Source organism: Dasypus novemcinctus, chromosome 15 (assembly GCF_030445035.2).
Source record: "Dasypus novemcinctus isolate mDasNov1 chromosome 15, mDasNov1.1.hap2, whole genome shotgun sequence".
Lineage (NCBI taxonomy): Eukaryota > Metazoa > Chordata > Mammalia > Cingulata > Dasypodidae > Dasypus > Dasypus novemcinctus.
In genome coordinates, this window is record NC_080687.1 from 40049734 (window position 1) to 40068058 (window position 18325).

At 39.2% G+C, this 18325-nt stretch overlaps 1 protein-coding gene across 2 annotated transcripts in view; it reads left to right on the forward strand.

Annotated features, from left to right (window-relative positions):
• Positions 1–18325, forward strand: part of ABCC4 (ATP binding cassette subfamily C member 4 (PEL blood group)) — a 292359-nt gene that overhangs the window by 147157 nt on the left and 126877 nt on the right. For both annotated transcript variants that reach the window (XM_058276501.1, XM_058276502.1), the window contains 6 exons: positions 3310–3406; positions 7161–7370; positions 8728–8868; positions 9247–9284; positions 9674–9768; positions 11601–11747. In XM_058276501.1, coding sequence (XP_058132484.1) covers positions 3310–3406; positions 7161–7370; positions 8728–8868; positions 9247–9284; positions 9674–9768; positions 11601–11747 — 728 coding nt within the window. The remainder of the gene's footprint in view (positions 1–3309; positions 3407–7160; positions 7371–8727; positions 8869–9246; positions 9285–9673; positions 9769–11600; positions 11748–18325) is intronic.

Consider the following 18325-nt stretch of genomic DNA (forward strand, 5'->3'; position numbering starts at 1 on the left):
TCCTCCTCTGTGGCATCACGAGTAGCTCAGCCTCCCTCATCCCACCCCTCACCTCTCCACCCCGAATGCACAAATATCTGCACTCTGTGTGAGTCAGCACAAATTCACCATCACTCAAAGAACACTCAGAGAATGGTGGGCCATTACAACAGTGTCACTGTGGAGGAGAGCGAAAGACGTTCTAATTGCCACGTGTAAGTATGCCTATCACAAAAGCTCTCCCAAGTTTTTCTTTGAACACTGGAGGTATTTATAAAGTCCCTTCGCACCTTTAAGGTTTAATGACTTTGGATATACACTTGATAGAAGCAAGCTTGTTAAAATTGTTGTTTGCTAATCAGAACCACATTCTTTGGGGAAACTTAGGGCAGGGAGCACGAATGCAATTTAGGAAATCACTCAGCAGCAACTGGAGAATGTTTTCAACGAGTTAGAAAATTGGATTGAACAATATGCTATGAAAGATGGCGGTTGTGTTGAAGCTTAGAGATGTGAAGTGTTTTGTATTAAAAATGAATGAATTTACACTTCTATTTGCCATTAGTGGTTTTCAAACACAAATGTATATCCTAGGTTATTAAAGTGTGCGGATTTTACAACCATATGTTTTAACCATTAGATGAGTTCTATAATATAAGGAATGTTAAGGTCCTTTAGATTAACAGCTGCCCATCTGATCTGCTTCTAACTGTGGATCTTGTCGTATTTTAGAAAACCCCAAATCCTCAGACCCCTGTGCCCTAATCAGGTCTCGGATACTGTTTCCTGCCCAGTTCACGCTCCCTGCTTCCACCCTTCACAGATTCCCCTTCCCCTTCAGGATGCAGCCCAGAGGCCTCAGAATGTACAGGTTCTTTGCAGTCTGCCCCCGTTCACCTCTCCAGCACTTCCCTACACAAACCCCATCTGGCTACCAGGCTGCCTTCGGTGGGATGCCCCGGACGAGGCGTGCTTTATCACCCCTGCCTTCCTGTACACATATCGCTCCTTCTGCCTGAGAGCCAGGGGACAGTGCCAGGCCAAAGGAGGAGGACAGCAAGTCAGACCCAGCCTTCCCGCCTCTCCCCCAGCCACCTCAGGGGAATTGTGCCTTTCCCGTCTTCCCAACTGGATTATTTACTTGCCTCTTGCTGCCCCTCACCCCCCGTGCAACTAAACTGTGAGCTCCGTAAAGGCGCCTTTGTATGGCATGTCTCTTCCTCAGCCATTACATTTTCTTCCCAGAATGTTCCCCCAGATCTTCTCATGGTTCAGATGTCACCTTGGGGAGGCCTTTCCTGGCCACTCCATCTAAAGTAGCTCCCCTCTGCTTGCTGCTGCTTCACAGCACACACCACTGCCTCACGTGCAGTTTCTGTATTTGTTCAGTATTCTTCCCTCTAAAGGATACCTGGCACTGTAGTCTGTTTTATTGACCTGCGTATCACTCAGAACAATGCTTAGTGGTTTGTAGCACTTTGTCGCTGCTCGATAAATATTTGTTGACTTAATGAAGGTAGTGATTTTGCCTTTCTTATTTTTATTACTTCCATCAAAGTATGTGTCAGCTCTTAACACAGTTTATATAGGATAAGAATTGAATAAGTGATTGCTGAATCAATTCTTTTTAATACTTTATTAGGAAAATAGAGTATTTTCCTGGAGATTTTAATAAAAGCATGATTTAGGAAAATTTTAAAACTTTAATAAAAGCATGATTTAGGAAAATTTTAAAACTGTCAACTGATAGTACCAGTGTACTTCTTTGCATTACCTCTTGTATGATGGGAGATGTTAGGAAGAAGACATTTGGAAACTTTTGAGGTGACCTCATGTTGGACATCGCAACTAATCAGATTTGATTAATGTCTGCTGTCAGATAGTGATATAAAGGAATTAAAGGCAGGCGATTTTGAATTAAGGACAATTCCATTAAAAGCTTTAGTATTAAACCAGAAAAGGGGTTTATGTGGTCAAGAAACTTAGGCATGAAATAAGACAAACTCTAAGACATGTCAAAAGGGAAAAATTAATCCTTGGACTTAAAGAATAAAGCGATATTATGTGGCTCTACATCCTTAGTTCTTGGTTCTGATTATAGGCCCAATCTCAAAAGAATCCCCTGAGGACTTTGCAATCCAAAATCCAAGCAAAAGGCCATTGTTGGGTAGGGGAAGAGTGGAGGCTGGAACTCACATTTCCTGTGCCTCAGTTCTGTGCTGGCCCTTTTTACTGATTAGTGCTTTTGTTTCTCATAATGTGCCTAGCAGTAGATACTGTCTTGTTTTCAGATGAAGAGACTGAAGTTTTCAGAGATGTTGAGTAACTTGCTAGTCAGGCAGGTAAGTGGTAGTGCAGAGATTTGAATGCTCCCCTGTCTGCCTCCAGAACCCCTGGTCTGACCATGCAGCCTGTGTCCCGTGTTCCTGAGATTGGCTCCACAAAGGACTTGGGAACCAGAGTACATGCCAGTAGTCCTGCCCGTGGCCCCTGGGCCCCACGCTGGCTGCTGGCTTTCCTGGAGGGGCTGCAGACCACTGCTCCCTGGGGGCTGGACGGAGCTCCCGGAGCCCTTGAGGGCTTACTGTGAAAACGCCAAGCTTCCATCCTGAAGAGAGCTGGCAGGTCCTCTGAGCCACTGGATGATTTCCACTGTGATTTGGACCATTTGCAACCTGCTTTTTTCATTTCATATTTGGAAGATATTTAGTCGTAGTGAAAGAAGACTTACTTTCTAGGTGGGATGGGGAGTATTGTGGAGACTGATTAAAGCCTCACTAATATAGTTTTGTATCTAATATTATTTAAAAAGAAGGCTGTAGATATACAATCTGGCAAAGGTTACTGAGAATCTAAAGCCCTTTTTTTTGGTTGTTGTTAATATGTACATTATGAATAATCACCTAGAAACTGTCACATATTCTTTATATGACACAGAGCTCCCCCACTCCTACCCTGGGAATAAAATAATTGGTATTTTTGTTAAGTCAGGTTGTGGAATCTCAGTATTGTCTTCAATTGTTTTGTAGTATGAAATGTACAAATAATTACTGCTTTAGAAAAAAAATTATCAGTAACCTGCACTCTTTGCTGGCCTGCTTTTTAGAATTTAAGTAGAACAAGGCTCACATCTGCTGCTAGGGAAATTGCAGATTTAATAAATTTCATTGATTTATATTTGTATTTAGTTTGCATTTATATTTGTATTTAAGCTGTAGATCTTTGACTATTTGTTGTCTTTGTCTCTTTATGGTTTCAGAAATGCATGTTATTCAATTTGGAGTGTCCCCTTTAATGTCATTTTGCTTACTATATGTTTTACATTTATAGGTGCATTTGTCAAACTTTGCATGAGAAGATCACAATTTTAGTGACCCATCAGTTGCAGTACCTAAAAGCTGCGAGTCAGATTCTAATATTGAAAGATGTAAGTAATCTCTTCCAATCCACAGAATTCACTACTATTTGGATATATGGAAGGACAGGTCTCTTAACAGGGCTTCACAAGAAACTCCCTTTTCTTCCTCAGTACATCTTGTTCATCTTTTTGGAGCTGATAAATGTACCTTTGAGGACTAATTCTAAACACCTGTAGAAATGTTTTCATTTCATTCTAAACTATATAACTCCCAAAGTATATAAAATTGCTATGTCAAAGTTGCTAAATTATACCAATTCTATGGAAATTCTTAAAGATAGCAATCTTACTTTTTTGGGAACTTTTTGTTTCCCTAATCTTTTTTTGGGGAACTTTTTGTTTCCCTGTTTCATGATTTAAGTCAAAGTATATTGTTTGGTAATTACAATTATCAGGACATATTTATATTCTTTTGATTATCATACACAGTTTACCCAAAGAGTGCCTTTCGTTAATAACCAAAACCCAGCTGGATAGCTGAACAGCTCCTGGTGAGGCACCCACTCGCCTGGTTTGGCTGGTTACTTAGTCTCATCCTCAGATATATCCTGAGTGGCCAAAACGTGTGCAAGGCTGTGCTGAGTGTTTGGCATAGCTCAAAATAAGACAAAGTCCTTGCTGTCGTAGGGCTTATAGCCATAATAGGGTAGATGCAATGAAGGAGATGTGAGGGAGGGGTTGGTATCAGGAAAGTGCTCCCTGAGGAGGTGACACCTCACAGGGACCCAAGTGACAGGAAGGCACTGGCCATGCAGTCACCTGTGAGAGGAACATGTGAAGCAGTGGGCACCAAGGAAGGAACTAAACTGGCATGATGGAGGAATGGCCAGGTCAGCAAGGCTGAGGCCAGCAAGCTGGCGTGGTGGTGCTTGGACATGGGCTCCGAATGTTAGGCAGTGGACCTGGAAGTGTGATGGAAACCATTGGTGTGTCCAGAGCAGGGGAAGCAATAGAATCTGATTTGTGTTTTTAAAAGAGGTGCAATAGCAGAAGCAAAAGGAGATGAGTTATAGTCATCGTTGTCCACCCAGATAGAAGTAGGGGCTCAGGCTTGTATGTTAGTTTACCAGACTGCTATGGAGAATACCACACGATGGTTGGCTTATGCAAAGGGAATTCATTGCTTAGTTTTGAAGCCAGGAGAAGTCAGAAATCAAGAAGTCTGCAAGGCAGTGTTTTCTCCCAAAATCTGTAACGTTCTGGAGCTACTTGCTGGCAGTCCTTGAGGCTCCTTGCCTTGCGTCTGCACCTCAAATCACATGGTGATGCCTTCTCCTTTCTCCTCTGAGTCCCATTGACTTCTGGGTCCCGCTGACTCTGGCTCCTCCCGATTGTTTTCTCTCACTCTGGCTTCCAGTGGGATTAAGGCCCTCCTCGTATAGTTGGGCCACATCTTATCTTAAAAGAACATCTCCAAGAGAGCCTGTTTACAGCCACAGGAAGGTGGATTAAGATTAAGAACACAGGAAGCAGACTTGGCCCAGTGGTTAGGACGTCCATCTACCACATGGGAGGTCCACAGTTCAAACCCCGGACCTCCTTGACCCATGTGGAGCTGGCCCACGCGCAGTGCTGGTGTGTGCAAGGAGTGCCCTGCCATGCAGGGGTGTCCCCGCGTGGGGGAGCCCCACGCGCAAGGAGTGCGCCCCATAAGGAAAGCCGCCCAGCGTGAAAGAAAGTTCAGCCTGCCCAAGAACGGCACTGCACACACAGAGAGCTGACACAACAAGATGACGCAACAAAAAGAAACACAGATTCCCATGCCTCTGACAACAACAGAAGCGGACAAAGAAAAACACGCAGCAAATAGACGCAGAGAACAGACAACTGGGGCGGGGGGAAGGGGAGAGAAATAAATAAATAAAATCTTAAAAAGAAAAAAAGATTAAGAACATGTCTAAATTAGGGCACATAATTCTGCTGCAGGTAGCAAAAGCAAGGTTTAGGTTTGAAAATTCATCAGGCTTAATTTTGATGTATTGTTCTTTGGTTTGTTTGGCTTAGCACCCCAGTCTTAAGCCTTGTCTATTCAGGTATGCCTTTGGTCAAACCCCTCATTGCAGGTGTTAACCTCTTTAACATTCTTCAAACATTTAATATTTCTCTTGGTAAAACAATAGAAATAACAAAATGAATATTAGCAGTTCCTCAGATCCACTTGTCCTATTCTCAGGGCGAGATACATCTTACATTAGTGCAACAAATGGGATGTATAATGCTAGCAGCGTTCTTGGCAGAAATTGATTTTTTAAATCCCTCTCTGCTGTTTAGCATGGCTACTAAAGAAGAGAAAAGAATCCGTCCATTGAACCTACATCTTGAGTTTCTGCCCTAAGAAAGATGATGAAAAGGCCAGAAGCCCCACTCCTTTAGAAGCAGTTCCATGTGTCTGTTCCTTCCCAGCTCTCCAGGAATAGGGAGCCCACTCCTCAAACTTTTGAAAACATTAGTCTTAGGAGGAGAGGGCTGAAACTTAGTGTGTGCTAAACCCTGAATGCTGGCAATATGAGTACAGAAAAAGTGGGGGATAGAATACCCTGTTTAACTAGCTTCTAGATGTCTTGTTGTCCCCTTATTGCTTAATTTGATGATGTCACCCTAGTTGCCCACCAGTGGGCACCTCTAGATGAGTTGAGACCCGTCTTTACAGTTTGCCTGACCCCTAACAGCAGAGCTGAGTGACTGTCCCTTTCCTCCCCTCTCTGAGTTGTCAGTGCTTGGCTTTGAATAAAATGATTATACCAGTAGTAGTTTTCTTGTGTATCTCACAGATACTAAGGAAAGTGGTAATTTCATTAAATAAGATATGTGGATTTTGCCTCCTCCTTGGAACAAGGCACATTGCATCACTAATAATTTTCTAATTCTACTGTTAACCAACTGTTCCATAAAACCCAATGGCATCATTGGGTAGCCTTGGGCCACCTTCCCCCCAATCTGTCTTCACCAGAACTGCTCTTCTCTTATTTGTTTTGTATCCTTTAATTTTGCCTAATATTTGTTTGCCACTCAACTGAGTCTTGTTTCATGGGTTGAAAAGATCGTGAATATATTCCCACTTTATTTTATATAACTTTTTAAGGAGTAGAGTCTGCAATGAAATGTCATGTGAAATGTTGAAATTTTGGTCATGGAGTTCCTGGTTTGCAGGGCAGTTTTCAGAGAAAAGACCATGAAAATGCATCACATGTGTTCTGTGTCCAGGACTAGTTCCCAGGCGTCCTGGCCCAGTGGGGACGTGTGGCACATGGTCAGCAGAGCTTTGTGGTGTGACTTACCTAGGGAGACATGCTTGTGCCCACCTCCTTCTCAGTCTTTTGTTTCCTGTCTGGAATATCCCACCCACCCAAACTTTGCATTAAATAAGTTTTAATTCTGTTAAGTCGCCTATACCAAAAGGCTTATCTCAATTTCCACATTGTCTAGGAAGACTGTGTGTACTGATACTCCCACCAGCTTCCTGAAATGCGCATGGTATTTATGACAGTGACCTCCACTTCAAGCATATGATTGTACATTTCTTTTCTATCTCCCAGCACTTAACCAAAGGTTTGGCAGAGAACAGAATGCTTGGTTATTATTATGTGTTGAGCTAACTTGGGCTGGATTTACAAAGCAGAATTCCAGAGCTAAGGATAATTTTCTTTAGAGTATCATAATTTAAGAACAGTTAACTTTTCTTGATTAGTAGTATTAAAGTATTGGATTAGATTAGTATCTTCAGATGCAGATGCATGACTCTCATTCTTTGTTTTTATTTTAGGGTGTAATGATGCAAAAGGGGACTTACACCGAGTTTCTGAAATCTGGGGTGGATTTTGGTTCCCTTTTGAAAAAGGAAAATGAGGAAACTGAACAATCTCCAATTCCAGGGACTCCCACGCTGAGGAATCGTACCTTCTCGGAGTCTTCAGTTTGGTCTCAGCAGTCTTCCAGACCCTCATTGAAAGAGGGCACTCCAGAGGACCAAGCTGTGAGTCCTCATCTTAGAACATGCTCTGGTTTTGTTGGGCCTTAGTGACCTCATGGGTCTCCAGTGCACTCTGCAATGTCTTTGCTTGTCCCAAAGTAGATTCTGGGGCCTCAAGGCCTTCTTCAGTGGAATTGGCAGAATTGATAGAGAATGAAGAGGAGCAATCCTGATTTGAGTTATCCTTGGGTATGGGGTTGTGATTCTCATGGAGACTGGTACTGGATGTGCCACTAGAAGTTCCAAACATTTATGTGACTCACACTGATATTCGAGCTCTTGAATTCACCATAGGTAAATCCTATTTCCTCTGGTAGTCCCAGGCTTCCCTTTTGTATCCAGAGATTTAATTTGAAGACACTTCTAGACCGAGTCCTGCCGTGGCCCATGTTAAATCAGCTACTTGTCCTGTATGTCAGGATGCTTTGGCACTGCAGGTGGCTGGTGGTATTATTTTGCCCAGTTGTCAGATGGTTTCTGATAGGCCAGAAATAGCATGTGCAAGGACCTAACAGTCCCTGGCACAAAGTAGATGCTTTAGAGTTAGTTTCCACCTTCCCTTCTTATCCTTTAAGACAGGTACCATGTATTTTTCATTTTTGAATCCCAGTGGCCAGCATAGAGCCATGCACATCTTCCAATCTTACGAATCTATAATACATCCTCGGTCATCCGGACAGAAATGGACTAGAGCTCCCTAAAAAAATACATATATATATATAGGTATTCCTCACTATCCAAACCCTGGAGCCTTGCCGATTCTGGTAAACGCTTGTATCAATCCCTCCCATTCCAGACTCTCAGGAATCACTCTGAAACTCAGGAACCAAATAGGTTTGGATGATAAGCTGTCCCTCTCTGTCCAGACTCTTATTACACAAACTCACTATTTAAACTCAGTTACTGCGTTTGGCTAACATTTTGAGCCCATTCAATGTTTATGTTTCTATCACTGGGTGACACAGATCATGCAGAATGACTCATTAGCTTCAGATCATTTTGTATGGTATTTTGGAACAAGCTTCATCTTTGATGCTTGAATCGGGGATGTTGGGCGTGTGTTGGAAATCATGATGTTGTATTTGAACAAAAGCCATGCCACAATGAATAAACCTGTGCGAATGGTATTTATTTATTTCTTAGAGATTTCTAGATATGGGGTGGCTGGGACTAAGGATAAATGCATGTATGGTTTGGCTAGATATTGCCACATTCTTCTCCATAAGAGATGTACCATTTTGCATGCCTGCCAACAGTGTCTGAGATGTGCCTGTTTTTCCACAGCTTTGCCAACAGAGTGCATTGTTAAACATTGAAATGTTTTTGAGTTTGGTCTCTTTCTGCCTTTTTTCCTTCACAGCTCGAGAATATGCAGGTCACACTCTCAGAGGAGAGCCGTTCCAAAGGAAATGTTGGTCTTAAGGTCTACAAGAATTACTTTGCAGCTGGTGCTCACTGGTGTATCATCATTTTCCTTATCCTGCTAAACATCGCAGCTCTGGTAAATAATGGAATGTTTTTTGTTTTGTGCCCTTGGATCGATAATCACAGTATCATGTTTTTACTATTTTTGCTGCATTTTGCAATTCACATGGGTTTGCTCTGAAAAGTGCTGTAGAGAACAAAATAAGTGATTACCGGTATTGCATGTACATTACAAAAAGCACTTAGAAAATTCTAAAGGATATCTTTCAAAGATTTATTGTCATGCATTTACTCAATCTCTTGTGACCTGGGAAGTTGGGCTTGGCATGACCTGAAGCAGAGGGTCCTTCTCGCTTTTGTGGAGACTTTGGATGATCTATTTTGGTGATTAAGTGTTTGGAGTTGGTAAGTAATGCCGAGGTTTGATTTTTGTTTGTTTGTTTCTCTACTCTAGGTTGCCTATGTTCTTCAAGATTGGTGGCTTTCCTACTGGTGAGCTATTTCTGGTCTGTCTTCAAGTACCATAAAATCAATAGGAAGCCTCACTTTTCCGCAGAATTGGGGAGAGATGGAGTTTGTTCATCCTTCACGTCTAATCCTCGCTTAGTTTAACCTGAAGAAAAATTAAAGTTCTTGCTGGTGGAGTGTGACCCATAATGGGCTCTACCCATGTCTGATCCTCGGCAGCATGTTCACAGACAATTTTGAGAACTGAAAGTCACAATTCAAATTGAATTTTTTATAAGCTGGATGTACAAATACCTATGTAAGCTGGGAATCGTTTTCCAGCATAAAGCATTTCTCCCAAATTGAGGTTAATTAAAAAAAAATTTATCTAGACCCTATCTATTGCTTAACCTGTTTTCTCCCCTGTTCCATAGGGCAAATAAACAGAGTGCACTGAATGTCACTGTAAATGGAAAAGGAAATGTAACCGAGAAGCTAGATCTTAACTGGTACTTAGGAATTTATTCAGGTAAAGTTTAATCATTTGGTCTATTATACAAGAGTCTGAGGTGCTTACAATGAGCCTGTGTGAGTAACTAGGGCTTCCAGGAGTAATTCAGTAGTGTCTTAACAGATTAAGAGTCTGAGTCGCATTTACTCTGAATTAATTAGAATAATTATTTTTAAATCTACCAGAAGAAAGAGGTGAATGAAGACTCTTAATTTGCTCTGTACTGGATTTTGAAAGTTAAACCAGGATTGAGCGTTCAGAAAGGCAGCCACTGGAAATTTGTGGCTATTGTCTATTCTAATAGGTTGCTTTAGCTGACTCTTATATCATTATATGGATGGGCAAGGGGATTAGAAACGGATCTCCACCCTGTGGTTTGGATTGTTCCAATTCTGTCTGAATAAACCCAGCTTTTATTTAACTTGGATGCAATCCTCTGGAAGCAAAGCACCCAAAAATAAAAGCATTATTCCCTCACAGGTATGCAAAGCTCCCGTCACCAAACTGCTCATCTCTTGGGCTTCACTAATTACTTAAGACGGAAACTAAGCAGGGAAAAATCCCGTGTCTGGGAGTCAGGATTCCTCCTTTTTCTTACCCCAAGATCACAATGTTATCGCCTTCCCAACTGTGTGATTAATTTAACATTTGGCTTGCCCAGCTAATACTAACACACAGCACTCTGTTTTTGTAGGAGTGCTGGGAATATACGTAGCGTTACATACTTTTAAAAGAAAATCCTCATCTAAAATTTTAAACATTTCTACAGGAAACATTCATACAAGCTTTTCTCAAAGACAGAGTGAGTTATCTTTGTAAAAACCCACTCATTTACATTTGGTATTTATTTCACTGATTAGTTGCTAAGAAATCTGAACCCATTAGCTGTTTACTGTCTACATTAGATCTAAAGGAAGAAGAGAAATGATTCTATTTATATTCATGTAGAATTCTAGACTGAGGAAAATGCCTATTGATGGAATTTAGGATTTTGAGCTGCTTTCACAGTTTAAATAACAATGATGTGTCATCTGAAGGGGAAAAAAATTACTTGATAGAATATTTATTACAGGAGTTATGCCCACTCTATTTAGCATTGTGAGTTCAAGAGATATTAGAAAAGCTACTTTAACTTTTATATATAGTAGGTCTTGTTTGTTTTATTACTAAAACATACAATTTAAATTATGTTAATTTAAAAATGTCTTGGGTTCCGTTATGAACACTTAGGGGAAGATTAGCTACTTATTTAGATTAATTATATGTTAAAATATAATTTGTCATATTTGTTATTATATTTTCTTGCAATTCAACTTTTTATTTAAGAGGTTTTTCCTCTTGCAATTTGATATGGTATTTTCAAATCCTTTAAAGCTACTTGGGCATTTTCTACAAGGAAATGCTAAATCATTTCTTCTATTCACTGTTAATATCACATGCTGGCATTGAAACATATTGCAGTTTGAAATTATAGGGCACGTGTTAATAAATAGATTTGGAATATGAAGAAGGGAACTTTAACTACTTTTTATAATTGTCTTTTTTATTTCTGACTTTTTAATAGAATTTCTAATTGAATTGGAAAAGCTTCAGATGAAATTGTAGTTTATACCTGATTTCTCCCCCTTCAGCTTCCATTCAATGAGAGCAAAATAAATTATTTTAATTCTTCTTTGTAAATATATCTTCTGACTACAGTTATAATGTTGTACTATGCATTCTGCTGTATACTGTATATACTAGCTTTCTGGTATATGAAATAAGTAATAGCTTTATCAGCTGCCAGGCCTCCTTTAGTATTGTGTGTGAAAATGCAGAAATCTGTGCTGAGTACTGTTTCTTTATTTCAGGTTTAACTGTAGCTACTGTCCTTTTTGGCATAGCAAGATCTCTGTTGGTCTTCTACGTCTTGGTTAATTCTTCCCAAACTCTGCACAACAAAATGTTTGAGTCAATTTTGAAAGCTCCAGTATTGTTCTTTGATAGAAATCCAATAGGTAAGTGAAACAAGAAATTAATCAGTAAGTACGTCTTGTTAACATGTTTAGTGTCTGATTACATATTAATATTTGAAAATGGAGGCAATGTTTGAAAGAAAATCACAATAGCATGTTGATACATCTTCTCAAAAAGCTTTACTGATATATTTCTCCTACCAGAGAAAATGTAAATATAGGGCAAATGATCTTTTATAAATTAAGGATTGTTTTCTTTGCAGAGTGACTTAGAAATCTGTTTGTGTTGCATGGCCCATGAGACACCTTGCATTAAATATGAGCACGCTTAAAGGTGGTTGTGTAGTTGTAAAAACACTGGTTGTATTTACCTGGCTGTAGGCTACAGCATCCTTTAGGAGGCCCTTCTGCTTGTTAGGAAAGCTCTTGTTTGTAGGTGTCTGACTGGATGATGTGAAACAGGCTGTATGTTTGTTTCTTCCCCTGGGAGGCCCATCTGTGTATGGGACCAAAGAGCTCTTAAACATGCCTGGAATAGTGATAATAAAAAGTTAACCAAAACCCGAGATTGGTAAAATGTACACACCCCCTTCAGTAAGAGCCTGCTGGTTCAATAGTAAGCACCTTCGTTTTGTATACCAGGTAGTATACCAGTGGTTGATCTCTTCCCTGGGGCCTGTTGTGCTTCTAGCATCACCTTCCTGAAGGAGCTCCTGTGAAGGTTTGGTTAGCCATCAACATATATCCCCTCCCTGGTGAGAGCTGGGCTTGTGGAGACCCACAGTGGCTTCACTGAAACAGAAAATCTCTGGCAGGACGTGTGAAGGAATGGATGTGCACTAGAAGGAGTCCTAGAGTAGGCTTGCCTTGCTATGTGGGCAAGGCCTAATAGCATAGATATTACTAGGTAGGCAAATCTCGAGCAGGGCGTTGTGGTTAAAAGTGTGGACTCTGGTGTCAGTTGCCTGAGTTGTATGTGGGGCTAGTTATTATTAGTAGTAATTGATGCAAGTTACCAAAATGAATACTTAAGTGCTAGTTTCTTAACTTCTCTGTGCCTTGGTTTTCCTACCTGTAAAATGGGGGCACTATTCCTATGTACCTTATTAAAATATTGTGAGAACTAAGTGAGTTAATACAATGGCTGGACTTCGAGCAGTACTTTAGCACATACATGGTCAGAGTCTAATATCATGCTGTCTTTGAACATCAGTTTCTTCACCTGTGGAACAGAAATAATTCTTGCCCTTCTGTTTCATGTGATTGTTGTGAGGATTAAATAAGACTGTTATGGGAAGCATCTTGAGTAGATTTATTCAACAAATACTATTTAGTGCAGGCAGTGTGCAAAGCACAAGGAACTATAAACTGCAAATTCCCACACAAATATATAGTATGCTTATTGTTGTAATTAGAAAGTGATTGGGGAATTTATGTACCATTGCAGGTGTAAAGTCTCTCTACTTTGTTAATTAATTTGAAAACTATAGTCATAAAGCTTTTAACATTAAGTGGGACTGGGTTTCTGTTATCATGTGCCTCAAAATGCTCATGATTGCAGTCAACCAGGCTTTTTGTGTGCAAACCTGTAGGCTTCTCCATATGCTGCCTTTTTTATTCTTTTTCAGGGATTGGGGACCAAGTCGAAATCTTCAAGGTCTCTAATCTCATGGGAAGCACACTGGCATTTATCTTACCTCCACCCTTTATATCTATTAGTAGGATTTTATCTCTTTGATAAATTAGGATCCCCAGTAACTACTCCAGAGATAAACCTAGTTTGCATAAAATGTTTAGGGGCCATGAATTATTTACTTTCAGTGGTAGATTTTTAGTTTCCATTTGGATAAAATTTTTGTAGTTTTTTTTATGTTGAAGAATTGAACCAAAGCTATGACTTCTGCCTCACAGTTTATATCACTGATTATATGTACTTTAATGGTTATATAATATTTAAGAAAAAAAAACTTTCCCTCTAGGGTAGAGTGATAGATGTGCTCGATTTTCAAGTACTGTTAAATATATATAACCTCTCAGCACAATGTCGTGCTCCCCTGGATTAGTGCATTCTCTGAGCACCATAGAGAGATAGGAAGACATATGATTTTTTTTCAGTATCTAGTCATTCAGAGCAAGCTTCTCAGGGAAGATCTAGGAGTCCACAAGAGTCTCCTGTGAGCTCAGGATCCTGACAGCCCCCAGATTTTGGAAAACGGAGGGAATAGGAGGACTTTTTGCCAGTGTATAGTTTCTAAGAAGCTAGACCTTGGGATGGTGACAAGTGTGAAACTCCGGCTGTGATCCCACCTCCTCTGCCCCTTGCAGGGCTCTTGCCTGGGGGAACCTCTTAGACTTGAGGACCTCTTGCAAGAATTCCCATCCATCCCCCCCTCCAGTTCCTACCTGTGCCAGAATATTCTCATTGACCCTGATTTGGAGGCCTCTGGGGAACCTTTGGATGTGGTGGAAGGATCTGTGTGTCATGTTTTGTAGAGAAAACTGGGGGTGGGCTGACAGGCCATTCTAGCTAGAATCTCTTACATTCACTTGTGAATGCTTCAGCCCCAGAGGTGCTTTCCCTCTTTCCTTCTGCCTCCTCATGCATTTTTGTTAATCGATGGGAGACCCTTTGTACTTATTCAGAGAACTAAACCTTCAGTGGGGGATCCTGAAATATTGGCTGCCCCCCTGTAGTCCCAGGCTCACTTGCATGGATTCAAGGGAACGTGGAAAAGTACATGTTCTTCTCAATAGTGAAGTTTCTCTGACTGCATTTTAACCACTCCAGACGTCTGATTTCTAAGAAGGATACATTTCTCCAAGGTATATGACATTAAGTTATTCTCCATTTCCATCCCATGTACGGTTATATGTACTTTATTTTAGTTCATTTGTTTATCTGGTTAAATACTTTATTGTCTACTGATCTTTCATAACTGATCAGTTTTAAGCTATTTAGGTGAAATTTGAACAAACCAGTATGTGGCCTAGGAATGGCAAAAGCCAGTTTTCTTCTCTCTCCTTTCATTTTTTACCTTCATTCCTGTTGCTCATCTCTGTTTTATTCCTTCCTCCTTTGATGTATTTTGATAATGTATTGTGGGAGTCTATTAGATAACCTCAATTTTTCAGCTGCCTGGCATTTCCTACACCTTTTGATTTAACTTGAGTTGAATACACATTTGCAGATGTGTTGTGTGTCCCTGTGGTGTTTATTTCTTCTGCCTCTTCCTATTTGACATTTGTCTTCTATCTTAGCCCCATATCAGTTCCATCAGATAAGTAAACAGGTAACAAAATCCTAGGTCAACAGTAAGCCATTCAGAAATTAAGAGATGATTTCTATTTTAAAAATAAATCATGTTTTCCTTGTATGTCCATAATTAGTTTAGTTTTTACATCTGGCACAAGAGGGCAGCATGCTCTACATTATTCTAGAGATATAACCTAAGTGCACCCTGTTACAAAAACTTGTTGTTTTTATTTTAAAACCTTGGAAATTCAGTTTTTATAGCCTGGGTCTTTGTATTTTGTAGTGTTGATATGGAATTTTAAAAGCACTTTCATGGTTTATTATATTTGCAACATTTAACTCTTTATTAAAAGAAATATTCACACTGTTATCTTAGAAAATCTAGTATTTCAAACACGGCTATTTGGATTCCCTAATTGATGCCTTCTTCACTGGTAACTGGAATAGGCAGATGCTAACATCTTGCCTGGATCTATTTTAATTCCTAAAGTGTAAATTGTGAGTTTCTTGTGATCTGTTTCTGTTTTCTTCCTACACACTGATTTTTGGAGAAAGATGAGTACACAATTTCTTCAGTTTTCTTCCATGCCACCTATGTCAGCAGAGATATTTTATTCCTGTCAGGTCCATATAATTTAATCCTTTGTTTTGGAGACAAGATGAGCAGATAGTTATACTGTTTTTTTCATGCCTAATTATTGTGAATAATACGGGTCTTAGTGCATTAACCATAATGGACTCCGTATAAATGTTTATTTACTTTCAATTTGTTGTTATGGCTTTAAGAAACTGTGCTACTTGGGTCAGGAGATGCGATGTTTGCTTATTCTCTCTGGGAAGTACAAAGTTAATATTGGGTTATTGCCAATGTGCTCATTTCACATTGGTTTTTCTGCATTGTTTGCGTGTGTGCATATATGTATGTGTGTGTGTGTGCTTACTTATTTATGCATCCCCCAGTATAAAAAGTACAAGTATATACCATTAATTTATACTTACAGATCAAGTTAAATTAGGGCTAAAACCTCAGAAAAGAAAAAAAATTGTACTGACTTCTGTTGTTTTCATTCTTGTGGAAGGTACTTGTGGCCATTAGGGTATAGAGGGTGAGTAGTTAGCACAACCTTTTAAGAGAGACCTATTTTTGTATCCTACCTAATCGAAAACCTAGAGTTGCCCTAGTAAATGAAGATCTCTTGACTTGACCTATTGGGGAATTAGGTTCTGTAGGTAAATTCATAAATATAAAATCTCCTGTATTAGGATGTGCATCTTGATGGGGATTGGGGAAGAGGGTAGGGATTTATTGAACCTGGAAAGGGACTCCTTAGAATCCACAAGTTACTAAATAACTTGCAGAGAAGCAAAAAGTGAAATGAAAGCAATGTGGGTAGCTTTTTGTAGTATCTTGCTATACTATTTATAAAATCAATTGTCAACTACCACTGCCTTGCCAGGAAAAAAGTCATCAATGGTGAAGAAACATAATTGCAGGGCTGCCTTTGTATATGTTTATTCATTTCAAATGACCCCTTGAGTTCGTGCTAAATGCATATTTTTAACAAGTATATTATTTCAGCACTGTCAAAATTACCACGACGATAATAGGCCTGTTAAATTACAGCTCTATCAGTTAGGAGGCAAGATGGCTCTGCTTAGTACACACATTAATCTATGCCTGTTCACACAGGTGATTCTGCTGAGCAGGTAGCATGTTTAAACACGAAATGCTGGTCTTAAAACCTCTGATTTATGGTAGGTGTTGTTTTGACACAGCATCATTCAGACGATTTACAAGGCAAGGCTTCATGTTAAAATATTTCACCAGTGTCATCATTCGTCACTGACATTAATATTCAGTAGTGATGCTGGAAAATTGGTAATATGCCCATTCATGCCAAATCACTCGCTGTGTTTCCTTTCAAGTAAGATCTGTTGTGGATATGGTTAAAAGAAACTATGATTTTTCTTCCTTGAGAGCAGATGAGCTGTATGAAATTGAGAATAAGAATAACAATTCTCTTGACAGCTTTCATGTACTCATCTTGCCCAGGTTGCTTTTAATTCTGGCTCCAACCGGACAAGCTTTTTTCCCCCCTTTCCTTGCTTAGTGCACGTTGTAAAGAACATATTTATATGTACATTAGTTAGTTTAAGAGGCTTTTTATGTTCAAAGGAAGAAGTTAGTCATCGTCAGAAAAGCTTTGTTGTAAAACAAAAACACACATTTCCTTTCATTTTTCCTTGTTAATAACAACAAATGCAAGTAACTATAATGGGAATAACACAAAAGATTGCATCAATCATAATGATTCACAGCAGCCATATAAATATTATTTTTTCAGGTTTGAATGAAACAGCTAATAGTTGAAGTAGGTGTGGTAATTAAATCCTGTTGGGTTGTCACATATTAAAAATTATGTTTTTTCACATACAATGGGAATATGTACTTAAACTCTTATCAGGGGTGATATTAAGTCATTTTATGGGAGTTGTTCATTTACTGCTAATAGTATCATAAAAGCCTTTGTTAGGAGTTTAAATAGTTACATAGTTACATATATTTGGTTACTATTGTTATTTTGTCTGTAATCTCTATAAAGGTGATTATTATAGCACTTGTCTACAACTGGCAAATATTGCACCATTTTAGTGTACATTTTTAATCTATTAGAATGTTCTCATTACTCTTTAGTCATGTTTTCTTTCCTCCATAATAATCATACATAAAAATACTTATAGCCATGTAATAGAGAAAGCTACTTTGTTTGTGGTTGTCCAATAAAATGTTAAAAAGATTTTGGAGCTTGTGCCTGGTTCTGAATGGCAATGATATAATAGGTAAGGAAATTAAGTGTAACATTTTATTTGTGTTCTTAAAATTTTTCTTGTAGTGTATCTTTTAAGTGACATGTGTACAGATTTATGTGTATATATAAAGCTGTCCATCCATATATGTAATTTCTCCACTTAATATCAGTTAATATCTGTGGCTTTGATCCTAATGCCCTCAAGCCTCCGAGGTTATTAGTGGTTTGATATCAGTGTTGTCTTAGCTTTCACCTAACTTGGAGCTAGGAAGACTTTGGTATTCAGGACTTCTCTGGTGCATTTGAAGAACTATATGCTCGTAATTGGGCATTGTATCCTGGGATGTGTGACTTAATCAAAGTAATTGAAACATTGTCATTGAAGAGGTTTTCTACCCCTACTGTTACATCAACATTGTAGCTTTTCGGGACCCTCACAAAATACATCAATATTTATTTATGATGTATTTCATTGCTTTTGTACAACAATTTCAAGAGAAAATGGAATACCATTTCTGGGCCAATATCAATGTGAATATATATTGAAAAGTATATCA